Below are 17,578 nucleotides of genomic sequence, written 5' to 3'. Positions count from 1 at the left end.
CAAGAAAAGAAAAAAAATCACTCACAACTACGATTCATAGCGATGAAAGCTCAAGTCACAATTTAATCCCATGTACAGAGGTTCCAATTAATGCTTTCAAAAACCAATTTCATCACCAAAATCATCACCTTAATTTTCGGGAAGAATCTTCTGATGACACAAAAAGAAGATGAACATAATAAACTGTCACAACCGGCAATAGAAGGACTCAACCAAATTTTCAATACACCTAAAGATTCAAAAGAGGACGTTTGAATTTCAAGGAAGGGACTAAGTAGCACCCCACACATGCCACAAGTATTATATGATGCATTAATATCATATGATACAAAGTAATATAATATGACACCACTAAATCGCTGAGAGTGCAACTCGTGTAGTGTCAACCTGTGGGAAGCGCAGCGTCAGCAAGCTCCATACCCGTTGCAGCGGCAGACATAGGTCTAGAGTTAAGTATAATTAATTCTAAACTTTAGTTCTTAAGCACAATTCAATAAATGAGCATAGCTCCCGAAAAACATTTTTTTTATAAAAACTAAGTAAATGTTTTTAACTTATATATAACATATGTATGTATATTTGTACATACGTATGTATTTGGAATAGAAAAGTGCACTAGTATATTAGTGTATAGGGGTTTGTAAACCGAACGCTGTCAAAGTTTTCTATCATTGAAATATGAGTATGAATCATTTACGGGTATTTTCTGCTATAAGCTGATCGCTAGTGATTCAAAGTTCTCAATCGCTGGTTTGAAGACAAACGGTTCGATTCGTGTACCTGAATCGAACTGACAGAATCAGACAGAGTAACGGAAAAATACTCGATTATGAGCAAAAATTTATTACTCCTTGCAGTTCTTTGGTATGTATGTATTTTTTTGTAGCTATATCCAGTTCTCACTTACCCAGGTTTGACTGTATACTATATATACTCCATATACTACACTCATGTCGAACAGAAGCTTCTTGAACCTATGCTTGTAAAGTGTTTGCAAATTGTCCTGCTCATTTATTCCCTGAGGAGTAGTTTCATCAGCCAATTCGTTACCGGATTCAGATAATTAAAGGGGATAGCTGTGATTTATATAACCTTAGAACCTGTTGGCACATGGTATAATACACTGGATCTACTATTTGCATGGTTAACAGGGACAGTAAATTACTCGTGCAAAAAAAAAAAATAAATAAATGAAAAAAGAATACGTACATAAACAGAAAAACGTGAAAATTTACATGGGCAGAGATTTACCGCACTTTCTTATAGTGAAATACAATACTTAAAAAAGTTACAGTTAAAGAAAGTAAAACTGTTATATTGCACAAAATAAAAAAATACTTCACTAAAAACTATTATAAAATAATTCAAAATACTTAGTTCAATAATAAATACATAATTTACTATATGGTTCAGTTTACAGTCTTAAGTCAAAATTGCCTTTGACAAGTATTTAGCGCACTTTAAAATATCTATAAAGCAAAAGAAATATTATTAACAAGGTGCGTGAAATTCTTTGATATTATGTTTACCCTGGTTAATACTTTGTGGAATAACCGTTATTCCTAATCACCGCTTCATAGCTGGCTGACAAGCTCTCTAATTAACCTTTGGTATCTGTCCAAAAGAATACAGTTCCGTGCTTCCTCTACTCCTGCATAAAGCTCGTTGCAATTTGTAAATTTTCTTTGCCCAATTTTTGCTTTGATTTCATTCTACAAGTTTTCGATCGGGACCTTGCGCTGACCATTCTGCAAGTGAAAGTATTTCTTGCAATATTCCATATGTTCCATTTATTTTATTTTGCAATATGTCTACGCCAGTAAAGAAGGAGAATATGTTAGGGATCGTTATTGTGCATAAAAATTTGCTGGCGTAACATCTTAGATATAGTGATTCCTTTCGTTAGTGCGAGGTGTGTTCAAAAAGTATCGCGAATTTTGTGTTTTTTCAAAAATTATTTATTTATTCATGAATATCTATTTTGTCCCCTTCAAAGTAATCCCCATGAGATATTATACACTTGTGCCAACGTTTTTTCCAATCTTCGAAGCACTTCAAAAAATCATTTTTTTTATCTTCAGCTCCTCCTTCGATGCCGTCTTTATCTCGTCAAGAGAAGCGTAACGTCGTCCTTTCATGGGCCTCTTCAGTTTAGGGAACAAGAAAAAGTCACAGGCGGCCAGATCTGGGGAATACGGTGGCTGCGGCATCATTAGTGTGTTGTTTTTGGCCAAAAAGCCGAGCACAAGCAATGATGTGTGAGCAGGTTATCGTTATCGTGGTGCAAAAGCCAATTTTTGTTCTTCCACAAATCCGGGCGTTTCTGGCGGATTGCTTCGCGCAAATTGCGCATAACTTGCAGGTAATATTCCTTATTGACCGTTCTTCCCTGTGGCAAGAATTCATGATGCACCACACCTCGTATGTTAAGATATGCAAATTTATACACATTTCTTATATCTTTAGTAGTGGTCCAACACAACGCCTTAAAAACGACCGCCAAACTTTTAAATTTCCTCCACGGTGCTTTACGGTGTTTTTGGTATATCTTAGACTGACTTCTTGTTTTTCCATCAGGCCCAATGTGGTTTATTGCGGTTTCATCCGTAGGAAATATCTTTTCCCAAAAATTTTAATATTTTGATCTGTGATTATGAGCGAATGCCAAACGTACTTTAATATTCTTTTTCGACCAAACCAATTATTTTCATTCTAAAGTTTAAGCGCAAATCTGCTTTGATTCGACCATTATCGACGTGGGTATTTGAATCTGCTTTACATTTTCTACCAATTATTTTATCCTCGCGGTTGGTTTTGCGAAGAGTTTGTTAGTGGTAGAAGTGTTTTAAGACAAACTACGAGAGATATGATAGCTAGTGTTCCATGACTTATCCCGACTAGAGACCAACTTCAGGGGAAGTTTCTCAATATACACAAACTCAATACATAATCGATTCAATAAAATAAATAAGGCAACTGGTAGGGGTGCTGCTACCTGGTAGTTTTTTTGGCCAATTCGGCGAAATTTATGGCAATCGACATTCTATTTTTTATCCATCTGCTAATTTGCTGAGCACATTAGATGTCCGAAGTTGCGTTAAAATGTCCATCCAGAGAAAGCATCACGTTCTAAGTCTATTCCGTTTATCACTTTTCTTTTCTTGCAGTGTTATTTAAAAAAAAAAACAATTTTTTTACATATTCTTTGCTTTATTTTGTTCGTATTTTTCATAAAATTCTTATTCCTTTTATCACTTTTCTTTTCTTGCAGTGTTCTTTAAGAAAAAAAACAATTTTTTTTTTACATATTCTTTGCTTTATTTTGTTCGTATTTTTCATAAAATTCTCACCTTCATTTTCCAACATTTAGTAAGTAAATATTAAAATTTCCATATTTATAAGTAAAACGCGCTGCGTGAAATAATTACTGCAATATTGCAGCAAAGTATGAGCAGAGTATCAGCGGTAACTTTAAGTAGCTCAAATACACCCTAATTCTTATGTGCATGATTTGAAATATAATCTCCCGTTCAATTTTCAGCCAAATCGGTTAAGCCGTTCTTGAGTTGTAAACTCAACGATTCTTTATTTATATGGAGATTAAGTTAATTTTTATTAGAAACTCGTAACATTTTGATAATAAATACTCAGAGGATTTCCTTTCCTCAGTTTTTATTTCGGGGTTTTTTTTCGTTTAGAGAAATTTACTTCAGTAGGCTTTTCATGTTTCTGCTCAAATTTGTGTACAAATGAACCGGATGGCCCAAATAGATCTAGAAGCACTTAAAAATTTTCCGTAAAGATAAACTTTCGTTTTTGAATATCATGAATTTTGGATTTCGATGAAATATAAAAGTTAGCGAATCTAGAAATAATTATTGACTTTTTAGGTTGATTACAACAAGGTTTGCAAATAATGCATTAGACAAATTATGTAATTAACATGTTAATTAAAATATTTTTTCTTTTGCAATCCCAAACCCGGGATTAAATGAAATTTTAATTTTTAAGAGATATGACAAATTTTAATTTTTAATGTTAATTTTCAAATTTTAAGAGATAAAATCAATTTATAAAGTCATTGTTGTAAGGAGAAATACTGTTCTGAAAGGACCCTTTATCTTTATTTAATTAACAACTTAGAAGTCTCGTGAGAATCATTTTAGATTTAAAATTTTTGAAAATCATAAGAAATAAAAAAATTCACTGCAGGATGAAAAAAAAAAGTTGCAGCTGTTCAAAAATGAGTGAAAAAAATGAAGAAATTCACTGTATTTTGAAATTTCTTATAAATAAATGTAAGAATGCCACCAATGAAATTTGTGAAATTTACGGAGATGCTGTATCAGCTCGTGTAGCACAATAATGGTTCGCTCGCTTCCGTTCTGGAAATTTTGACAAAAATGGTACATATTTGTTTATTTATATATATATATATTTGCATATATAAATGATCGTGACAAGCTGAGCCGATTTAGCCATGTCTGTCTGCATGTGGCTATGTGAACTAGTCCCTCCGGTTCTATATATATGCTTGCAACCTATTGCTTCAGAGTATTATAGAAGAGTTCACCTAACGGTTGTACATATCACTTAAAAATAAGATTATATACATTTGTGCTTTCATAATTAAGCCACATAAACGTTATGGTGTACAAATTCATAAATGTTGAATTTTATTGATAAATCAAAAAAAAAGTTTCAAAAATTTAAAAGAAATTACATAAACTTTATTGTATTCATAGTTTTTTCAAACTAAAATTTAATGTAAAAGTAAAAATTAGTTCTCTTCTTCATTGGTATGTATTTTTCGTGCTCATATAATTAAGCTATCTGCAAAAATACACTGCCAGAACTCGATGTTTTGTTAAAAAAAACTTGTCTTATTTAGCCTAATATTTTTTTAAAAACCTCTTTTGCAAAATTACTTCCCTACAGCGTTGGCTCATTGTATAGACAGTGTGTTACAATAGTCTGGAGTAGTTTTGCTCTGTTCTTCCTTTAAAATTTCCCAGAATGTGGCCTTATTTGACGGTTTTCTCACCTCAACTGCCCTTTTAATAATCCCCCATAGATTCTCGATAGGGTTTAAATCCGGACTTTGAGCAGGCTACTCAAGACACTTGATGCGGTTCGTCGCAAGACAGTCCTTAACGTGTTTTGGGTCGTTATCCTGAATGGAAGATCCAAGCTAGTGGTAAATTGGCGTAATTTCCTTTTAAATGCTCTGCTAAAATGTCTCTATATACTCCCAGTCATTGTGCCCTTTACTTCTACAAGTGGTTCTACTCTACATGAAGTAAATCCACCATGTTTGATAACTTTTTTAGTATACCGTGGGTTCAGTACTTGTAGCGGTGATCGCCTGACATAGGTTCTACTATTATTTCCAAAGACATTAAATTTGGATTCATCACTTCATTCCACAAGATCTCAGAATTTTTAGTCTATTTTTTTTGTGCTTCGTGAGTTGCTTCGTGCGATTTGCCCATTTAAGGAATTTTCTTGTCGTCTATTCGGGCTGTCTGTGCTGAAAAGGATCCACCTTATTCATCCGTACTATCTGCTTGGCGTCGTTAGGAGTTGTCTTTCTGGGCTTTTTAAGGGGCAGACTTTCAAAAGACATGTTTTTTTTAAATATTGTGAAGCATTCTTATCTCTTCCCAAGAAAGTGTTAAGTATTCCACTACTTTCGCAATATTTTAGAACTTTTGGTAACATTTCTGCATGCCTCTTCTTTCACCCGGAACTGAACTCTTATGCTTATCCCATTGTTTAGAGAACTTTCAAAAAACTCGTTTAAATTTCATGGAAGCAATAAACTTTTCACTTTTTTAATAATTTTTGTTACACAGATCGTGATTTCAAAGCTTTCGCTACACTGGCTTAATTATATGAGTACATCCGACTACATCACCTGCAATTTTATTTAAATTTTTTTCGCCAAACACGATAGTTATTTTTTTGAATATGATCTTAGTAACTTCCAAACATATAACGGAACTTTTTTCCATACCGTTATTTACAAGTTCAAAGCTAATTCGATGAATTTATTTTCTGAAATGTAATTTAGTTTGCAGTGGCTTAATTATGTGAGCATAAGTGTATATACAAAGTGCGTTAGAATCTGCTATCTTTATCGATTGTCCAGTGAGAATTTCATGACATTTCATCTATTGGAAGTGAAGTTATTGCGTTTTAAGTGTCAGCATGTTTGTGTTATTGATGCGAAAATGAGCTTCGAACAAAGAACCAACATTTTGTTTTAAAATTGGTAAAACTTTTACTTAAACGTTTCAATTGATGACACAAGTTTATGACGATGATTGCCTATCCCGTAGCAGAGTGTACGAGTGGTTTCAACATTTTCAAAGTGGTCGTGAAGACAAAAATGACGATCAATATGTCGACCAATTCAAATCCGTGATCACTAGAAATTCCATCGAAACGGTGCGGGAATTCATTAAAAATCAGCCGAAATTTAAAAATATGTTCAAACTTGACTTTTCTTAGTTTTTTTAGTTTAAATAGAAGATGATTTAATGCCAAAGATAATAAACTCAATTCCATACGACGTTTAGTTTTTATTCTATCATGCCCGCCAATTAAGAAAAATTGTAAAAATGAAAAAACTTGAAATTGCGCGTCAAAGTTTTCGCTTTTTGCCCAATCGCTCATATATCTGCTAGACGCTCGGTCACAATTTCTCTTTTTAGCTTCGACAATATTTCGAATTCCATTTATAACTTTGGGGACATATTCTTAGATTTTTTTCAAGCTTCTAAAGCAGGCTCCTCCCCCCTTAATAGAATCGTTTCGGTGCTTGCCCAACTCTCACATATTACATACCATAACTTTCGATTTTCTAAGAAATCAAATTTGTCGGTCAGTGTATGAGTTATATATAGTATATGTATATATAAAATTGCTTAGATTCCGATCATCTGGTTGACGTTTTACATTTTAAGGTATATCCCTGACTTTGATTCTTGCTAGTATAAAATGTTTGAAAGAACCCAAACATAGCCCTCCTTTACTTGATATATCGATCTGAAATTTTGCACACATCATTTTCTCTTCAGAAACTGCTCAATAGAACGAATCGCCGATGTCGGACCACTGAACAATCAAAATTAAAGAATTGAAAAGATATATTCCCGTATTGGCAAGTATTATTACAGTACAATATGTACTATTTGTTTATATCGAACCGCCATTCAAATTAACCGATAAAAAGCAAGTTCTTTGTTTAAAATTTACCAGCTGTTTAATTATCTGTGAAATCCTCAATGCAAAAAAGGTTGGAAATAATAATTCAACTGGAACTAAGTAGTTCTAATCAGAATGAAAAAAAAACTTTGGTGCTATAGAGTACACATGCTATAAATAAAATCAACTAAGTCAAATTGTAAACTGTGTACTATGTTTCCTCGGTTATGCGCGGATATTATAGCCAACAATTATAACTACCTCCAGTTTTTTTTTATCGAAGGATATTTCAAAATCTGAATTTCAAAGTAAAACTTGAATTACATTTTTCGAAGCAAAACCTTTAAGAGGTTAGAGACAGTTCTTCTTCGTAGAAACCGTTTACGCGGTTATAGCCGTCAGTCGTTTTTTCTTTTCGCAAGGTGACGCCAATTAGAGATTCCTAGCGAAGCCAGGTCCTTCTCCACCTGGTCTTTCCAACGGAGTGAAGGTCTTCTTCTGCTTCCTCCGGCGGGCACCGGAGCCATGTCAATGTCATCATCATCATCATATTTCCATCGAATTCCGATATTCGCCGTGGCCAATGGTCAAAGGACCATAAATCTTTCGGTGAACTTTTCTTTTGAAAACTCGTAACGTCGACTCATCAGATGTCATTGTCCATGCCTCTGCACTATGTAGCAGGACAAGAATAGTGAGAGAACTTTACTTTTCAGTTGTCTCCTCAGTCCCAAGTAGCACCTGTTGGTAAGAGATATTCTGCTTTGGATTCCGAAGCTGACGTTGTTGTTAATGCTGGTTCCAAGATAGACGAAATTATCTACGACTTCGAAGTTATGACTGTCTATAGTGACGTGGATGCTAAGTCGCGAGTGCGACGACTGTTTGTTTGATGACAGAAGATATTTCGTCTTGCCCTCGTTCACCACTAGACCAATTTGCTTCGCTGCCTTATCTATTTTGGAGAAAGCGGAACTAACGGCACGGTTGTTTAAGCCGATGATATAAATATCATAGGTGTACGTCAGCTGCTGTACACTCTTATAGCAGATGGTACCTTCTCTGTTTAGTTTTCCAGCTCGAATTATTTTCTCCAGAAGTTGTCTAAAACCTCGTTTGGTATCGAACGGCTCAGAGAGGTCCTTCCCGGTCCTGACGGAGCTTTTAGTATTGCTAATCGTCGGCTTACACAGCCGTATTAGTTTTGCGGGGACAACAAAATTAGACATAGCGGCATAAAGGCAGCTCCTTCTCGTGCTGTCAAAATCAGCTTTGAAATCGACGAAGAGGTGGTGCTGTCGATTCTCTTTTCACGGGTCTTTTCCGAGATTTGGCACATGGTGAATATCTGGTCAGTTTTTGATTTGCCAGGCCTAAAGCCACACTGATAAGGTTCAATCAGTTTAATCAACTATGGGTACCGGGTCTAAAAATTCACCAAAAAGTTTGCAGTGCCATGCCCATCGTCCAATTTTCACATCGATTCCCATAAAGCTGTCTCATACTATCGTGGTGGTAAAATTTAATGCCTCTGCGTATTTAGTTATTGATTTATCGCCCTTTTAGTAGTTTTTAACAGTACCGTTATATGGGACAGCGGGGTTATCTTCCGATTTCATCCATTTTCACACTGTCGGTAGAAGTTCTCATAAGATTTGTGCTCAACAAATTTGGTTGTTGTAACTGAAGTGGTTTAGGTAGTGTTTTAGTGGTATTACAGCTTTATATCCTAATTAGTGCTTATTATGGCACTTTATAACTGGTTGCAATAGTGTACAATCAGATTTCGTTAAAGTTATGTTAAATCTAGTAATGAATTGGAGGAATAAGCAAAATAAAATTTTTTGTCAAAATAGCGGTTTCTAAAAAAATCTATTTTTGACCAAAATTTCGGTCTTGAATTGTTTGTAATAAAAAAATATATATATTTTTTTTGATAAAAAATATTTTATTAATTACTAATAAATATATTGCAGAAGCTCGTGTTATAATTTAAGACTAATCGGTTTAGCTGTTTTCTAATAATGTTGGTCACCGTTTTTGAAAACACCATTTTGAAGAAAACGCGTTTAAAGTATGGAATGCACTTTCAAGCACTCTGAAACGCCTTTTCAAATTTGCTACTTCTTGTAACTACGAAATTTTTTACTGGAACGATATGAAATTTTCTGTGTGTGTTCTTATTATATGTGAATTAAGAAAAAATCGATTTTTTTAATTATAACTGTATATAACCCATTAAATACGATTGTTGGTCGATTTTGAGAAGTTTTGTGTTTGAAAACATGAAATAAATGTAAAATAAAGTATGAGAAGAGAAATTCAAAATTTAAATCTTTTTTTTCTATGACTTTCTATAAAATTTGGTCTTGTATAAACAAAAAGGATCCTAGAAATTGTTGTGGTATAGTCATACTTTAAAATGGCTTAAAATTGCCTTCAGAATGTTGGCCTGTGAAAAATCAATTCGAATCATAGAAAAATAATAAATATATTTTTTACAGATACTAAACAGTAAAATCTGTTCTTCAGGAACTGATTTGGAGACCATTGTTCAAGAACTTATTTGTTCCAAACAAAAATGCATATTCGAAGTTCTAAATTCATCTCCAAATAATGTAAACTATGATATCACCAAGGTATTTTCTTTCTGGTAATACAATCTTCGCTTTTTATTATTAAAACCTTTTTATTTTTTTAGACTATTGTGGCAAATGTTTTAACTGCTTTTAGTGGGATGTATGATCTATCACTGAATAAATATAATTATGAATGTCGGACTGATTTTGTTTCAAATCTATTCTCGATGTTTACAGCAAATATTTATTTAGATCCATCAACAGCTGAAATTTTTGTCAACACATTACGACATATACCTTTAACAGACCAAAGGATTGAAGATCATACTAGATATGCTTTAATGATGCTACATTTGGAAAGCTGCATACACCCTCAAAAGAATAATTTAAAATCTTCGATTGAGATTGATCTAGGAATTGGTTTTCCAATGCTAGAAGATATCTCAATAAAATCGAATTATGAAGATATTAATAAGATGAATGTAAAATCTACAAGAGATATAACGCAACCAGGTATGTTTAGAAATTTGTACATGCATTACATTACATTAATTTAGCAAATTGTTTTTTTTTTCCTACCAACATGTTAACCGCGGTATTTTATTGCTCAGCATCATTGCAATTAGTCTTCGAAAAACTTCGAATGTTTCGGAAGAACATGAGGTATTGCTTTATTAAGTTATAATACCTTGGGTTTGAACAGTTAAATAAAATAAGCACAAAACCAAGAAAAAATGTTTGCAATAGCCGGGTCAGATATTTAAAAAATTACTGAAAATATGTTTTCAAGTATCTCAGTCCCTATTATTCCCTATATAATGATTTCCGACTTTTCACATGTGTAATACTTTATTAAAAGCAAATGGAGAATTTATCTTAAAAATTGTGTGGTTTAACGCTGAATATGAATGCAATTGGTTGAAACCTTATATCCCTAATATAATGAATTCCGTCCCACTGGTCGGACAATCATATCAACTCATAATACGAGGTGTGTTCAAAAAGTATCGCGAATTTTGTGTTTTTTCAAAAATTATTTATTTATTCATGAATATCTATTTTGTCCCCTTCAAAGTAATCCCCATGAGATATTATACACTTGTGTCAACGGTTTTTCCAATCTTCGAAACACTTCAAAAAATCATTTTTTTTATCTTCTTCAGCTCCTCCTTCGATGCCGTCTTTATCTCGTCAAGAGAAGCGTAACGTCGTCCTTTCATGGGCCTCTTCAGTTTAGGGAACAAGAAAAAGTCTCAGGGAGCCAGATCTGGGGAATTCGGTGGCTGCGGCATCATTAGTGTGTTGTTTTTGGCCAAAAAGTCGCGCACAAGCAACGATGTGTGAGCAGGGGCGTTATCGTGGTGCAATTTTTTTGATAGGTAAAAATCGAATACGATCCAAAACACGTGCAAGCAAAGCAGCTGTCAACAATTAAATGAACATTCAAAATGGCCGAGCTTGTCGGCATAAGTGAGAGACATGAGTACCCACATAACGCCACAAAAAATTCGAATATACGTAACCCGCCAAAAATTCAAAATTCGCGATACTTTTTGAACACATGTTTCACATCAGAATAAGAACGGTTGCTTAAACATTAATTGCTAATATCATTTTCTTAATATCAGCCAAAAATTACCGATCTGTCGGTAGTTTCCAGACAGTACTAAAGCAGCACCACCGAAAACTTGTTGCATCGGCAGAATTCTACCGAGCTGACAGTCCTTGGCCGGATAAAAATCCGTGTATGTTCCGATTAAGTAGACTCGACTGTCGTGGGTAAGTTTCATGATTGTCGCTTAAATATTCCATAGTTCTGTGCAATGGTTCGAAAATATTCGTGAGCCATTATACACTCATCTCAAATTATGATTGAACTTTTTTTCACACTACTACACTAAATGATTCTTATGATTTCTCCAAGCTCACCCTAAGCGTAAACGTCCTTCTGATGAAGTAAAACATAGTTCTTCTGTACAGAAGAGTACTTTTAAAATTGACCTTATAAGTCTTTCTTCACCTTGCCCCCAAGATGTTAAACCGTCAACATCCAAAGAGTTAAATTTTCAAAAGACCAACCTTAGGATAAAATGTGTCTCACTAAACAAGACGCTCCCTCTACAAATGTAGGAGCATCTGTTAAAAGTTTGGTGGTAATATCACCTAAGTAAGCTGCCGTAAATTATTCTATTCCTTGTGAAGATGTCCTCAGTCCTGGAATTTAAATGCAGTTTATGTTAATAGTTGCTTTATTTATTTAACCCTGTCTTACAGTCATCGAATATAGTCTCCATGGAGGACTTTTGTATTTCCTAGTGGATTCAACTTAAGACCCGCTAGTTTCTAGACTGCATTGGCAGTAATGTCATAAAACTGCTAATGGTCTGTAGGCGTCTCTGCGTTATTAATATGGCAATGTTGTCTTCATATGGCACTTATGTTCTAGAGCACGTTGCGGTTTGGACAAGCTTCCACTGCAGGGGCGCTGCGTGGTATGCGCATCTAAGATTTTCTGTAATGTTTTCGGCAGGAAGGTAGTTAAGCTTATAGGCCTAAACTCGATCGAGTAGGTTCGGTTGTTTCTACCTGCCTGCGGTCCTCTATCCATGAGTGCGGTACATAGCTGAACTTCAGGCGTTTAGCCAGGGACGGATTCCTTCGTACAGGGGGATTTGTAGGAGTCGAATTAGAGGATTACCTATTCTATCAATGTCTAATGGTATATTCGGAAAAGTTTACAGCACTAATCCCTTCATAGTTCGGACTGATCGCGTCCTTACAGACAGGAAAGTGCACACAGTTGTTCCTCATTCCCTCCCAACTCTTGCGATTTATACCGAGTATTCAAAATTCAACATGTCCGTTGCTACCAAAGGACGAACAACAACATTATATTTAAGCCTTTTATATATTTCACAAATGTTAAATAAGATAAGAAAAATCTTACTATTGTAATAAATTATACAGTCACATATATTAAATAAGGCAGAGGCAGTACAAAACGTACATGAATACACATGAATTTATATGCAACTTCTGCTTCTTTACTGGCGAAGACACCGCTTACGCGATTATACAAGGCCTGTCGCAAAAGAAACAGAACTTTTTAAATATCACTGTTTCTGGTGGCGCCAATTGGTGGGTATATGAAATAAAAAGTTTGATCTCTTGTTGACATTTCGTGAAAATATTAAGACAATTGGATAACTACAATGGATGTTATCAATCAAATAGTGACAGCAGCTTTTGGTTATCGGCCGTAAAATGCATTTTGAACAAAGAGCAAATATTAAATTTTGTTTTAAACTTGGAAAATATTTACTGAAAAATTTCAAATGATGAAAAAAGTGTATGGTGATCAGTGCCTATCCCGTAGTAATGTGCATGAGTGGTTTAAGCGATTCCAAGAAGGTCGTGAGGACGAGAGCAATCACCGAAAAATGTTGTCTTCAGAAGTCAAAAATAAAGACAATGCTGATTTGTTTTTACGATTCCGAGGGTATTGTACATCGAGAGTTCGTCCCACCTGGCCAAACGATTAATGCTGTGTTTTACCTTGGTGTTATGAAGCGTCTTTTGTCACATTCGTCGTGCCCGACCACAATACCGTGAGACAGGGTCCTGGCGCCTGTTGCACGATAATGCGCCGTGTCATCGGTCGACGCTTGTCACTGATTTTTTGACAAAAAACTCCTTATTATCCATTGATCACTCACCCTACTCACCTGATCTGGCACCCTGTGATTTTTACCTATTTGTAAAACTTAATTTGCCCATGAAAGGATACTGGTTTCAGGACATTTCAGCTATCCAAAATTCGACGACCGATATTCTCAAGAGCATTTCGAAAAATGGCATTAACCACTCATTTGAAATGCTAATTGACCGGGCTAAATGCTGTATCGAAGCACAAGGAATTTTTAACAGTCCTGTTACATTTGCGACAGACCTTGTAGGCGAGTTAACAACAGCGCGCCAGTCGTTTCTTCTTTTCGCTACGTGGCGCCAATTGGATATTCCAAGCGTAGCCAGGTCCTTCTCCACCTGGTCCTTCCAACGCAGTGGAGTTCTTCCTCTTCCTCTGCTTTCCCCCGCGGGTACTGCGTCGAATACTTTGAGAGCTGAAGTTTTTTCGTCCATTCGGACAACATGAACTATCGCTGAACTATGTCAATGTGGTCATATATCTCATACAGCTCATCGTTCCATCGACTGCGATATTCGCCGTGGCCAATGCGCAAAGGACCATAAATCTTTCGCAGAACTTTTCTCTCGAAAACTCGCAACGTCGACTCATCAGTTGTTGTCATCGTCCAAGCCTCTGCACCATGTAGCAGGACGGGAATTATGAGTGACTTGTAGAATTTTGTTTTTGTTCGTCGAGAGAGGACTTTGCTTCTCAATTACCTACTTAGTCCAAAGTAGCACCTGTTGGCAAGAGTTATCCTGCGTTGAATTTCCAGGCTGACATTGTTGGTGATGTTTACGCTGGTTCCAAGATAGACGAAATTATCTACGACATCAAAGTTATGACTGTCAACAGTGACGTGAGAGCCAATTCGCGAGTGCGACGACTGTTTGTTTGATAACAGGAGATATTTCGTCTTGCCATCGTTCCGGCTAACGGCGCAGGGGTTGAGGCCTATGATGTCAATATCATCGGCATACGTCAGCAGTTGTAAACTCTTATAAAAGATTGTACCTGCTCGATTAAGTTCTGCAGCTCGAAATATTTTCTCCTGCAGCAGGTTGAAGAAGTCGCACGATAGGGAGTCGCCTTGTCTGAAATCACGTTTGGTATCGAACGGCTCAGAGTGGTCCTTCCCGTTCCTGACGAAGCTTTTGGTGTTGCTCAACGTCAGTTTGCACAGCCGTTTTAGTTTTGCGGGGATACCAAATTCAGACATCGCGGCATAAAGGCAGCACTTTTTCGTGCTGTCGAAAGCAGCTTTGAAATCGACGAATAGGTGGTGTGTGTCGATTCTCCTTTCACGGGTCTTTTCCAAGATTTGGCGCATGGTGAATATCTGGTCGGTTGTTGATTTGCCAGGAGGCACGTATGCATTTATATGCAATACGGAAGCACTCAAGGAATATCATATAAACATATTTACGTAGGCTTGGGCAATTGATTACAAATGCACTTGTGCACTTGAAAGTAATCCCAAACCATACAGCATAAACAATGCGAAAACACACGCACACACATGTATTGCATTATACAGTTAAAAACAACCCCATGTGGTGTGCAGTTTATACACATATAGGTCTTTATTTCCTCCCCACCAGTGGTAAGGATCTAAAGAATCTTATTTGAGTTTTAACGTTTGATCATACAAATCAAACAGATATTTGATATTAAAAGTCAAACACCGAGCGACGCGGATCTTAACAAGGTTGCTACAAGAGCTGTATTTTATATACGAAACGTCTACATCTTTTGCATAATAGTATCAGCCTGCAGAGATTCCAGTTTCTGAGATTTTTTTTATCTCCTGCCTGATTTTAGCCTCAGATGTAATGGAGTAGTAGATATACCTATAGTCAGAGAATTACGGTGTTCTTAGCACTTTCCAGTTATTCACCATTGCATCTCTATTGGTATAGTGCGTTATGTCTAGGACGATTCTGAAGCAGGTTCCTGCATATATAGGTTGCACACCTATGAACGCCTTTACCTTGCGCTGGATGTAGCCATCAGTCTTTGGAGCTCCGCTGTTGGTGCCTGGCCCTCGTGTGACACACAGCACGATACAAGGAGTATTGTCTCATCCTTGAGTAGTCTAAGTAGTCTGTGAAAAGCCTGAAGCTAATATTAGGTTGTCAAATATCTCCCTTTCGCCTTTTTGCTCTTTATTCAATGCTTTATAAAAAGTTTTACAGTGATCGGATTTAGTTCAAATATGCGCCGTTTCGTTCGTTAATCTGTTTCCATCTAGACGGCAACTTCAGAATACCCCCCTCGTAGAAGCCCCCCTCCTTATTTGCGAAGAACTGGGACAGCCACTTTTCACAAGCCTCTTTTGAGTTCAACAAGGGCGTTCGCCAGGAACAGGTGGTAATCACTTGGCGCTATGTCCGGGCTATATGGTGGATGAGGTAAAACCTCCCATCCAAGCTCCCGTAACTTCTGACGTGCCATCAAAGAAGTGTGTGGTCTGGCGTTGTCCTGGTGGAATACTACACCCTTTTTGTTGGCCAATTCTAGACGCTTCTGGTCGATCGCCTGCTTCAAGCGGTCCAGTTGTTCGCAGTAGATGGTAGAATTAAGCGTCTGGCCATATCGGAGCAGCTCATAGTGGATGATTCCTTTCCAATCCCACCCAACAAACAGCAAAACCTACCTGGCCGTCAATCCCAGCTTGGGCACTGTTTGGGACGATTCACCGGCCTCCAACCATGACCGTTTTCGCTTGATATTGTCGTATCTGATCCATTTTTCGTTGCCAGTCACCATCTGCTTCAAAAATAGGTCGAGTACGTTTCGCTTCAGCAGCATATCGTACGCGTTGATTTGGTCCAGAAGTTTTTTTTTGCGTCAAATCATGCGGCACCCAAACATCAAGCTTTTTTGTGGCACGATTCCGATTACTTTGGCGGAGGGGTAAAAAACCGAATTTCCGTATAAATGGGGTATGTACGGATAGGGGGGCTTCTCCAGAGGAGGAAAATCCAAAAATTATGTAAAAATAGCTAATATTTTTAAAAATATTCACGTTTAAAAATTCAAAATTTGCACTAAGGACACATGGTATTTCTCCATGTTTCACAGAATATTTTCATGATTTTCACTCACTATATTTAAATATACACTCTTAACATTGAAATAAGTTCACTTTTCACTTTTATTTTGTAATTTTTCAGCCAAATTTAGTAATTTAAAATCACTTATCAAATTCCTGGCTGAAAAGTTTAGAGAGAGTGTTTATATTTTCGAGGAAAACCAGCATTGCCACACATTAAAAACCAAAAGTGAAGGATTTTTTAGCGTTTCACAGCGTTTTCTTTGTTTGTACTTGCGAGTGATTCTTTTTTCTTTATTAACTATAAAAAAACTATAAAGATTTTTCTAGCTAAAATTAAATATGCGAACACTTTTCTATATACATACATATATGAATATATGAAAAATATGTGATTTATATTTAATAAACACAGATAAGTAAAATCATGTGATAACATTATATTATATGTATATATGATTGTAATATAACATTTTTATATACATATTACAGTTTTATACTATAATAAAATCATCAGCGAATACCCGGGGTGACTGAAGTACTTTCGCGTAGTAAACCTCTCTGCGTTGGCGGCCTTCGGCCGCGCTCTAAAAAAATAACCCTGGCCGAGCGAATACCCGGAGTGACTGAAGTACTTTCGCATAGTACTCCTTTCTGCGTTGGCGGCCTTCGGCCGCGCTCTAAAAAAATAACCCTCGCCGAGCGAATACCCGGGGAGACTGAAGTACTTTCGCATAGTACTCCTTTCTGCCTTGGCGGCCTTCGGCCGCGCTCTAAAAAAATAACCCTGGCCGAGCGAATACCCGGGGTGACTGAAGTACTTTCGCATAGTACTCCTTTTTGCGTCGGCCTTCTGCCGCGCTCTGAAAAAATAACCCTGGCCGAGCGAACACCCGGGGTGACTGAAGTACTTTCGCGTAGTACCCCTTTCTGCGTTGAAAATAAAAAAAATGTATTGACTTTTTGTTATAAAGTGGTTATAATTTATGGTTATCATGCAATCAAAATTTAAGTTTTCGTTATAAAATGGTAAAATTTGGTTATTAT

The 17,578-nt window shown here is 36.3% G+C and overlaps 1 protein-coding gene across 6 annotated transcripts in view; it reads left to right on the top strand.

Moving 5' to 3' along the window:
- LOC105226812 (uncharacterized) overlaps positions 1-17,578 on the top strand; it is a 159,114-nt gene that overhangs the window by 17,173 nt on the left and 124,363 nt on the right. For 4 of the 6 annotated variants that reach the window (XM_049462466.1, XM_049462470.1, XM_049462465.1 and 1 more), the window contains exons 7-8: positions 9,714-9,848; positions 9,911-10,301. In XM_049462466.1, coding sequence (XP_049318423.1) covers positions 9,714-9,848; positions 9,911-10,301 — 526 coding nt within the window. Of the gene's footprint in view, positions 1-9,713; positions 9,849-9,910; positions 10,302-11,416; positions 11,568-17,578 lie in introns of all 6 variants that reach the window. The other 2 variants (XM_049462468.1, XM_049462467.1) reach the window with 1 other exon arrangement.

The sequence above is a fragment of the Bactrocera dorsalis genome, chromosome 1, assembly GCF_023373825.1.
Source record: "Bactrocera dorsalis isolate Fly_Bdor chromosome 1, ASM2337382v1, whole genome shotgun sequence".
Classification (NCBI taxonomy): domain Eukaryota; kingdom Metazoa; phylum Arthropoda; class Insecta; order Diptera; family Tephritidae; genus Bactrocera; species Bactrocera dorsalis.
Note: the sequence above shows the minus strand (reverse complement) of the source record. Positions and strands in the feature narration are given on the sequence as shown.